General features: G+C 40.9%; 1 protein-coding gene across 1 annotated transcript; it reads right to left on the minus strand.

Annotated features, from left to right (window-relative positions):
* Positions 1-6: 6 nt before the first annotated feature.
* On the minus strand, positions 7-10,890 carry LOC113207200 (ankyrin repeat and BTB/POZ domain-containing protein 3). The gene is made up of 23 exons (XM_026423647.2): positions 10,304-10,890; positions 9,535-9,569; positions 9,235-9,423; positions 6,546-6,651; positions 6,263-6,475; positions 5,938-6,177; positions 5,515-5,847; positions 4,865-5,110; positions 4,553-4,773; positions 4,219-4,477; positions 3,991-4,133; positions 3,716-3,903; positions 3,325-3,641; positions 3,033-3,235; positions 2,785-2,932; positions 2,578-2,709; positions 2,192-2,481; positions 1,924-2,083; positions 1,734-1,842; positions 1,452-1,657; positions 1,082-1,375; positions 797-979; positions 7-703 (listed from the first exon to the last, which is right to left on the minus strand). The coding sequence occupies exons 3-23, from the start codon at positions 9,372-9,374 to the stop codon at positions 515-517; spliced, it is 4,320 nt and encodes a 1,439-aa protein (XP_026279432.1). The 5' UTR covers positions 9,375-9,423; positions 9,535-9,569; positions 10,304-10,890; the 3' UTR covers positions 7-514.

Here is a 10,890-nt window from a genome sequence, read left to right on the forward strand (position 1 = left end):
TAGTAAAAACTATAGATACCGAATTTGTTAGAATAAATGTCAGCGATTTGAGCAGTGATGAGTCCACATGACTCGATGATTAATAAAGGTATGCTAGCATAAGCTTTAAAATATAATGAAGCATCATTGCTCGATGCTAAGAGAGCAAAAGGGCAAGTTCCAAATTATAACTACATTGGAGATTACATTTCACATACTAGTAATGTTGGAAAAACTTTTGACAAGCACGTTTCTAAGCATGTGATACATATACATATAGCAAGAACAAGGAACATATGTAGATTATCACAATGACAACAAACAAGAAATTTTATGACACTATGTATGGATTTCAATACCTCAGCAACTAGCATATCTGTGATGAACACAAATGGTAAAAAAATCTGGCATTGTACCTGGAAAAAGTTATAAAATAATACTGCTAAGTTACAAAATGATCTTGTTTAAGAGTTATGTATGAAGCTTAACTCAATGTGATTAAATATAAACTTAAACAAATTAAATCAGACACAATTTATTTGAGCTTGTTTCGAGCCTTGATTCGAGCTTGCAGTGTGAGTAATAGACCTGCAAGTACATCATGATTGTGTAGTTTCTTCCCAAATAGTAATCGTTTTACTGAATCATCATAAGTCAGAAGAGCCATCATGTTCTGTAGCAAAAATCCCTGACAGTACTCCATCAGCTGAGCTGCACTGTAAACCTGAAACAAACCAAGAGCACACATATTCTAAAATGACAGAATACAAATCATATAGTCCAATTCCATCTATGAAATTAAAAAAAAAAAATATACCTTGGCATGAATATACATTGACACAATGTTATCCAAATCTATCATTGTTGAGCATTGAACTTCACAATACTGAAGTAGTCCATCTAACTGGAAAAAGTTGGCAGCAGCCATAAGTTCTAATACATCACTACTGTCCACTTGGAGATTGTCACAACCACCATTATAAAGAAAGTGCATCACAAGCTAAAAGATAATATAAAAGACAAGAGAAAAGAAGAATCAGAAACAGATATGAAATTTACCAATTCAAATTTCTAAGTTTTCTTTTAAGTACCATTTTCTTACCTGAAATATATGATAGCGAATATCATTTATTTGCACAACAGGAGGGTTACCTTCACAAAGTCTTGAACTGAGCATACCCCGAAAACGAGGTGATGAGGTCACCAACACTATTTTGTGAGCATAAAAGACCCTTCCCTCGACAAGAAACTGAACATCTGACAGTTCAGGATTATTCACGAACTTAGGGTCAATACGGGTGCCTCCATTTAATGTTGTATCGCGCACTGGTTTAATTGGCTCCCAACCAAAACAAGTACAGAATATGTCTGCTAACAAGAGTGTAGTGCCTTCATTCTAGAAATTAACAATTATTGTTTCAGAAGGTGAAGTAGCATTATACTTATATCAGAAAACTAAAAATGTTTATTACCTTGCTATAACGGAAGATACTGAACAGCAAGGGCAAACATTCATCAACAAACTGTGTGGAACAATCATCAGGCCACACCTGGAGAAAATCCTGTAAGAGCTGATCAATCATATGCTCCAGGCGAAGATCATCTGCTAGTGCTAAAGTGTGCATCCAACAGTGAAGTGTCCAAGACACCCCAAGATTACGCATATCCAGTGTCATATCTGAAACAGTAGTTTACAACAGAATAAACTCTACTAATAAGTTAAGTTTAGAATTGCCAAAACAATGAATTCTTACCAAGGTGATTATTTTCGGTAGAATGGTACATGGCTTCCTGCAAAACTTTTATTTGAGTCTTACTTAGTTTCACAGGAGGATTGTTGCTTTCCCCATGGTCATCTGACACCTAATGGCCAAAATTGCTGGGTTAGTGGCATTTCATGAAAATCACAAACAAATTCACAACAGGTACACAATAAAATTTTACCTGTAATCTAGCAGCCCGCCGATCACTTGTCAGTTGGGAAACACCTTCTGCAAGAATTTCTTCAAGAGAAAGCACTTCCTTATTGTAATGACTAAGAGGGTGTGTAAGAAGTTGATGAAGTATTGACCTCTGTCCATGAGCAGCGGCTACTGATATTGCACTGTAAGTTTCAAGAAAGGTTGTTTTTTTTATGATATAGATATCATAAATTAGTTTTACGCTTTTCTTTAGATTAACAATAGTGTAGTTAGAAATAAGAAAAATATACCTGTAACAGCCTCTTTGTGCTGCACCTGAATAGCACAATGAATCTTTGATTAAAGTTGAAAGGAATGTGTGGGCTCCGCGGGCAAGAAGCAATTGGACCATGTCAGAGAGCCCAGCAGCTGCTGAAACTTGTAAGGGTGTTTCTGTACATTTTTCTTCACTGAGGCGAGCACCGCCTTCGACATGCGCACCACGGTCAAGTAAAAGTCGCGCGATTGCGACATTTCCTTGGAGAGCTGTGTATGTCAGAGCAGTCCAATGCTGCATTTCTCCATTAACAGCGGGACAACCCTGCAATGTATAAATTTTGAAAAAAATCAGTGCTGATGTAAAGTTTTGAAGAGTTTAGACAGGGATTTCCTTTCATTACATAGCGTAGGCACTTACAGGTGCACCATGTGGAGGCGTCTCAGTGTCTGGATCTGCACCCATCTCCAAAAGAAGGCGCACAGTAGTTTCATCATTACGAATGCAAGCCAACATTAACACAGTGAGTCCTCTTTCATTCACACAATTGAGCTGGGGAGAAAAATAGTTAAGAGACCACTCAACAGAAAATGTATGAACAAGTTAATAATCAAGGGTCTGAAATACCTTTGAATTTGGTAATAGTTGTAATGCATGAGGCACCATGTCTCGAGATCCAGTGCTGAGCATTCGAAAGGCCAAGTCTAACTTAAGCCGCTTTGCAGTTTCTGAGTCATCTCCTGGTCTTCTTGGATAAGCCACAGATTCCTCCCATCTAAGCATTACATTTTAGATTAGTTCGTGAGAAAACTGATCTTCTTCAATTTCCTTATCAAAGAAAGATTGATAAGACAGCTTACCAAGAAGTTACTTACCCTACTTGTCGAATGGGACAATCTACTCCAGGTAACAACAACCTTGCTGCTTGCATTACATCATCTTGGTCAATATGAGTTGCATGACGATGGTCAGCATGAGCACTAGCTATTCGCAGCCATTCCACTAATGGGGGTAACACAACATATGCTCTTTCATACATCAATTCTTGGATAGGAGCTTGCTGCTCAGCATGTTCAAGCTAGTGGAGGGGGCAGAGCAAGTTTAAGATAACAAACAAAAAATAGATGCAATTTTTACAAATCTTAAAAAACACCACCATTTCTTTACCTGAGAGCATCTCATAAAATAAAAAAGAGCTTGAACAGCTTGATGAGTCCATGCAAGTGGACGACCAATTGGCTGAGTAGGTAAGGCAGCAATCCTCGCAAGCAAATCTGTAAGCTCTTGTACTGAACCTACACAAGTGGTGAGAAGAGATTGCTCAGTTGATTTACCCAAGCTTATTGCACTAGGGGTATTGCCAGGAGTTGTTCCTGGGGTATTTCCAGGTGTTGAGGATCCTAGCATGGTTGTTGTAGAGGAAGACTGGGTAGACTCAGTGTTTAGACTGCTTATGCTCGCCCAGCGTGGTAATGAAAGAGCTCCTACAATAAAGGTATAAAGATGTAAACTTTGAATCCAAGCACCAAACAGCACATAGGTGAAAAGGCCACATTACCTGAAGCAATACGTCCCGCGTTCAAATGGGCGTACGGCTGCAAAAGCCCCCACAAATCTCCATTGTTGGCAATGGCATGTTCAAACATGGCAGCTGTCAAAACAGAATCTATTTTGGCTGGGAGACACTGGAGAACCATTTCTTCAACCAAGTTCTCCAGTCCTGCAGCTAAGTACACAGCAGCATATCTAAGAGAAAACCAATATTATTAGTAGATGTTATAATTGAGAGTTGTAAACACTTAATAAGAAGGTATAGGGGTAATTATAACTTACTCATGCACAAATTTACCCAGGCGCACATCAGCCATCCACCTATGAAACCTGCCCACTGATAGCTGCAAGCCAGCCCTACTTGATTTACTCTGTTTTAATTGATCACCAGACACTGCAAACATTGCGGCTGAGCGAAGACAAGCCTAAAATCGTAAAATATGAAATAATTGAAAACTTGAAAAAAAATAGTTTGCTTATTGTGATAGTATTGTTTTCTTTACAACATACCTTTATACAGGAGTCAGCAAGTGCAGGACATAAAACAATTTTGAGTGCACTTGCTACTTCATGCTTGCTGCACATATGAAGTGGTCTGGAAAGTCTTTGAGCTTCGCGAGCAATTCTAACAAGTGCCCGTTGCAGTAAGTATGACAAGCGTGGTATGGTCTCCATAGATACACGTTCCATGCTTTCCTTTACTCTACCATTCTGAATGACCTTCAGGATGTCGTGCGTTGACCAGGGTAAATGTTGCAATTCAACCAATCTTAAATTAAATAAAAAAGTTGTTTAATGTTCCACATTAAAAAAAGTTTATGTATCATGCAAGAATCTATCTCACCTGTTATGCGAGTCTACCCAAACAAACTCGTCTGCACTTGTTACATTGGTATTGATAGTTTCCAAAGAGGAATGTCGCATCAATCTTCTTACAGCAGGTTCACTACTTTCAGAGCCACTGAGACTAGAATAAGTCGATGTCGAATTTGAAGTGTGTGATCTCATAGTCAATTGCTGTATAGCAAGTTTAATATCTTCAAGGCCTGATCCACATGGTACGAGCTGTGGAAATTTAGGGAGAAAATATGCCAATATTTTTAGAATGCAGTGGTAACTAACCTTGAGTGAGTTAAACAAATGGTGTTACACCTACTTTAACAGGAGTGCCCCTATGACGGCTTCTGTTTTGAACTGTCTTCCGATTTGGACGACTTTGATTGGGCATCACACTGGCTGACAAGCGCTCATCTTCAGGAACAGAATTTAAATGTGATCGATAGTGATGATGGCGATCAACACGATCAGCAGGTGGAGAGGAACTTGTGTGTCCATCTGACATTGAGGCATGTCCAGATGAACGGTTTTCATCTGAAGAACTACCTGTGCACTCTTGTCGTCTCTGTTAGGTAACATAAAAAAACAACACAAAAACAATTATATTAATACATATGTTACAATTAAAGTCCGTTAGTCGGTTAATGTCGACATTAACCGGTTAAAGTCAATTTCAGCCGGTTAGAGTCGACATTAACCGCGGCGGCCGGTGAGAACCATCCGGGGGCCGGGGAGGGCTACTCCGGTGAAACATTAGCCGGTTAATGTGGTTGATGTGGACATTAACCGGGAAGTGGCGCGTAATGTCAACGGATGCTTGAAACCGGCCGCCGCCGTTGATGTCGACTCTAACCGGCTAAAGTCGACTTTAACCGGTTAATGTCGACATTGACTGACTAACGGACTTTAACAGTAACACATATAATTATTAGGATTTTAAAATGTTCAATAATTTGGTTTGCAGCGCACCTGAAGGAGTCTTAACTCTTCCACACTTAAATGATGATGAGGGAAATTGGCCAATAAGTTCCTGGCAGCGGTGCTTGTTGTACTTCCAGTTCCAGTTGGTGTATTGTGGACCATGTGGCGTGAAACATGTCCTGAGTGCCCACTGTGACTAGGAGAGGTCATTTGATTTGTTTGACCAGACTGCCCTTGATGTGACAAGTGACCAGAAAATGTAGCACTGTAATTACTGTGCCCACTAGTATTACTATGAGCGCTATGATTACTGTGAACTGTTCCTGTGTGACTTGAAGAGGCAGACTTGTTGCTGAATTTACTGACTGCAGATAGTGGGCGCTAGTGGGTGGTTTATTAAACAAAATTAACATCAATCTTTCACGAAAAATACAGAAGACTAGATGAGCAAAAACCCTTGAATAGCCTTACCTCAGGCTTTTGGATCTGCCTTTGAACTTTTCCATCAGAGCTTGGACGAATGCCGCCTGTATCCCTTTCAGGGATCATTGGGGTTGTTCGTACATCTCTATCACGATCTCTCTCTCTATCTCTGTCCCTTTCTCGGTCTCTAAACACACTGCTGTCTGTGACAGGGCTTATTGGATGTAATTGTTGGGATTGTTGCAATGCTCCAGTGTGTTGAGTAGATGGTGTTTGAGCTTGAGGTGCCTAATAACAGATGTAACACATTTGAAGAGACCAGGGAAAAGATTTCTGGATTGCTAGAACAAGAGAGTTGATATGCACAAAGTACCTGCGGCACTGGGGGACTTGCAACACTTATCAAAGACTTTGATGATAAAGGATTGGCAGGAGTTGGCCCCCGAAGAAGCACAGGGGGGCTAGGACTCCCAGTTGCTGGAGGCCCACTACTGGGCCTGATTACACTACTACTATTCATGTTGATAGGACTGCGATCTTTTGCAGGTGTGTCCTCCAATACAACCTCTTTACTTGAAGAATTGCACTATAAGAAATTTAAAAAGTTATGACATATAAAATGCAATTTTACAAAATTTAGATAGGCTGTTACTGACCTGCATAATGTTTGCTGGAAGCGGGGGAGAGACAAGACCTTTGGGACTGTGAGGGTAAGGACTGTAGCCTTGAGTGCATATTGCTTCACGGCTTCCATTTCCTGGTCTGAAACAATAAAGGTGTCATTAATGGTAAATAGTGTATAAGAATACACTTGAATTATTGAATTACTGCATGATCAAAAAGACAGTATATTAGTAAATGCATAAGAAAACAGAAATGAAAGGCAGCTTAGCTGTGTCCAATTACTTCAATCAATTATCAAATAGATAACAAGCAACAAAACTTCTCATACCCAATTCTTAGATCTTCCAGACTGAACATCCTTAGAGGTTTAGGACTTATTGTTTGCACAGGGGATGCACTGCCACCCAGAAAAATAGACTCCAAGCTTCCACACTCAAATGATACATTTTCAAAACCTCCTTCATGATAACTCAGATTATCTAAACTGACACTGGTCAAACCTACTTGCTCTTGGGATGAATTTTCACCAGGCAAAATAACATTTTCAAAACTATCTGTACATCTTCTTCTTGCTTCTAAAGTACTACCCGTTGCTCGGTAAGAACCATTCACACTGTAACTTCTATTAAAACTTCTTTGTCCAAAATTCCAAAATTTTGATTGACGGCTGGGTTTTAGAAAGCTATGAAATTTATCTGGTCTTTTCAAAATGAAATTTTCAGAAGCTTGTTTAAATGATTGTTTCATTTTAGTTTTAGGTTTAAAATCAGCCAACTCTCTACAGAGCAAACAAGGTCTAGTATCATGTCGACAAGCCATTATCGTCTCATGTACACAAATCTACTAAAACACATCACAGAACAATCACACGAGAACTATGGTTAATAGAAGGCTAAAGATCAAAATTGGAAACAAAGTCCTTGTCTCTAAAATATCTTCATTGCATGATGACATTTCCACAAAAGCCAAATAAGTCTATAAACCCAACTGCACTGTCAACTACAGAATCAGATCCTAGCTGCTGGAGTCAAAGGCAACACACTGGAGGGCTGCACCCTGCAGACTGGTCTCAGAGAGCTCGGCAACAAATGAGCCTGCACAAAATTTCACTTTTCTGTGGAGAGGAGAGAGAGGAGAGAAGAGCATAATCAGCTGAGGATGGACCAGGTGGGAATGAGCTTGCTGAGAGTGCAATGTTCTCACAACAACAGAAGGCTCCCACCCTCTCTCTTCTACTCCCACTCACGTTCCACGCCACAAGCCGAATGACGGAGAAAAGAAAAGGCACAAAGGGAAGGGGAAGACATCAGAAGAGGGGAAGGGGTGGATTCTGGGCCTAAAGTTGCTAAAAAAACTATATGGAAAATACTAAGTTGCAAGGTCGTAGCAGCGTCGTAAGGGATTCGACACGGACAACGGAATACAAGAAAGGGGTACAGCTAGACACAGCTACACTAAAATTGTTTCCGTTAAAACCCAGGTCGCAACGGACCGACCCAACCGTTCCGAGATGGCTTGCCTATAATTGTCCAAAATAAAAAGCGTTCACGTCGATTACACATCGATTAGGCGCCAAACGTGGAAATTGCATCAATTTTTGTACCGCTAGCATCTAAATAGAAGAATATTCAACGTCTAATCGATGTCCACGTCAAATGCTTCTCAGTAGGGGTAGGGAAGACAGCAAACACTTGCCGGAAGAGCGTGCTCTGCGTCCGGCCTCCTCCGTCCGCATGCGAAAGACTTGGTGCGCCGCGGGCAACATTTTCCCAGGACTTCCCCCTCCTCGCCGCGAGCCATCGTAGAACTAAAGTACACAATGCACATGTTTTCCCTGTGTTCCTGTTCACCGATTCACCCCCCCCCTTTTTTTCATCCTATTCTTATCACAGGGTGATCCTCCGTATTGTCTGCGTGATATGGTGGTGCTTATACGAACCATGTACGAACTTGTAATGGTGGATTTAGTCTCGTTAGGCCCGTTGCCTCACGGTGAGGCGGCCTCTGAGACAGCTCGCCTCAGAGGTTTGGAGGGCTATGATTGGCTAAAAACTGGCTTCAGTGAGGCAAAGGGCCTCATGACACTAAATCCACCATAAGACTACCCCCCCCCCCTCTCTCCCAAACACAATCATACACACAAGGAAGTATTCTCCGAGCATGCCTTCCCGATTCATGTTACTACTCAGGAAAATCGCAACATCTGATCACTTTTTCATTCGTTAAGGGGGTTTTACGATCGAAACGCAACGAGCGTATCTTGAATGCTGAGTTCATAGCAGAGGTGAAAGGGGTGAAAGAAAGCAGGAAAGTTCTTACAACCATGGGGAAAACCCAGAACTGCTCTTGCTTCTAATAAGACATCCAAAGCTGTCATTCTCACAGCTCCACATACAAGTAACGCAGAGTTTGAAACTGTTCCTAGCTGTCACCTCTTTAAGCAATAGAAAAATGACATCAGTTGACATATCAATGCAAAGAAAACACACATTAAAAATGGAGCTTCGGCTCTTGGGGTGTATTGTTGTGATCAAATTAAAAAAAAAAGACTGTAAAAAACCTCTGCAAGAAAAGTCTCAGGGAACTAACAATGAAGTAAAAAGATCAAAAATAGTTTTGCCATATCGATTTTGACAAAAAAACAATTGTGTTGGCAAACCTAAAAAAGGCACATATTTTGAAACAGAGTGTAAAAATTATAAATACAAGTTGAGGGATTACCTTCGTGGTTTGGGTCGAACGATGTCATGACTTCCTTCTGTAATGCACAGAGGACTCAGAGGACTCCTATAATGATCTGCATCTTTGAATTGAGGCATAGGGTTGTGCTGAACTGGCCCTACGCACTGAGGGCTATCCATTGTGGCAAAACCAAGACCCCCCCCACACAAAATCCACAGGGCATTTGGTCTGGAGAACAGAAAAAATGCAAGTTGGAGCAAGCAGTGGCCGCTAATGACAAATATTTACACTGGGCAATGAAAAACGCTTAACATATTTTGAAAACTGTGATTAGCTTACCATCAGACATTCCGTCTTCCTGCATGTAAAATCACCTGATAGAAGAAGCAAATATAGATTAAATCAATCCAGAAACAAGCACTTAAGAAATTGAAAATAAAACAGCCACTTCTTCGGCTTAAGATACATATTAGAATTTCTGGCAAGTTTGACAAAATATTGTTACTGTGTTTCCAAAAGAAATTTAGGCACAAAAACAAAATCAAACAGAAGTATTAATAAGAAACTGTGACTGTCATTTCAATTTCACAGAATCAGAATCAACTTAAGGGGAAAATTTTGTAGGACAGAGTGTGAGTAAATAGCAAAGATAATTGCTACGCCTGTGACACTAAAAAGAATAGATTAGATTAAAATAAAGGGTCTAAATTACAAGTGCAACAATGACAGACTGATTGGGTGAACACAAATTCAACCGCATACTTTGTAAAACAGGTACAAGAGGTAAGTAGAAATATATCTAAATATTTTGATAAAACTGTAATTTTTTTGATAATATTGTTGATTATTACCAATAACTAGAAAAGTACTTGCTAAAAAAATATGTGACAAATCTCACAGAGTAATAAACTGGGGCGAACTAACCTCACTTAACCATTAGGTATACCATTTAAAAAAATTCAAATACGAAAGCGACGCTACTAAAGGGGCTATATTTAAACCATCTAAAAATTTAAAAACGATATATACGTATCTTGAAAACCAAAACCCAACCAAAGTTCTGATCACGCACAAATTCCTGTCGTTCAGCTAAGGAATGCATACATACCATGCAACAAGTGGGAGAAGTGGGTTCCCTGCGCTGCGACCTATCCCATACTATTCGATGAACTGTTTACGTCAAGGAAAACCAGCGGGTCGGCACTGAATCAACAGTTTCAAACGGCGAAGAAATACACCAAAACATGGAACGGTTGACTTAAAAATCCAACAATCGTGTACAGAATTTACACGCGTACAGAGGGGCAGGAATGCACCAAGTATCCTTCGGCTCGAGGAGCCTATTTGTTTTCACTGACTTTTTGTTTTTGTTTGGCCTTTGGCCAGCAGGCGGTGTTGCAGTCGCCTTCGCCTCCCTCCCGCCAGCAGCGGTAGCGTCTAGTAGCGTCTCTGCGGTAGCAGCGGCGGTAGCAGTAGCAGCAGTAGTAGCCGCGGTGCGGCGGCGGCGGCGGCAAATTCAGAGCGGGTCGCGTGCGCGTCTTGGAAACAAGCCGCGAGCCCGGAAGTTTGATTTCTTGAGGCGCAGAGTCTGCACTGGGCGACTGGGCCAGCTTGATCGGGCAGATCGGACTCGCCGTGTTAATGCTGTTGCTGCACGACCCGGCGAGCGCCCGGCGGCGGCAAAGCAAACCGTCG

The sequence above is a fragment of the Frankliniella occidentalis genome, unplaced genomic scaffold (assembly GCF_000697945.3).
Source record: "Frankliniella occidentalis isolate FOCC.00 unplaced genomic scaffold, Focc_3.1 Scaffold77, whole genome shotgun sequence".
Lineage (NCBI taxonomy): Eukaryota > Metazoa > Arthropoda > Insecta > Thysanoptera > Thripidae > Frankliniella > Frankliniella occidentalis.

Bases quoted from the DNA above. Each gene is read 5' to 3' on its own strand.
- LOC113207200 (XM_026423647.2), bottom strand. From the start codon at position 9,374: ATGGATAGCCCTCAGTGCGTAGGGCCAGTTCAGCACAACCCTATGCCT. The intron at 6,476-6,545 runs GTCAGTAACAGC...AATTTCTTATAG, and splicing joins TTCCAGCAAACATTATGCAG to TGCAATTCTTCAAGTAAAGA. The intron at 4,774-4,864 runs GTAGGTGTAACA...AAATTTCCACAG, and splicing joins ATAGGGGCACTCCTGTTAAA to CTCGTACCATGTGGATCAGG.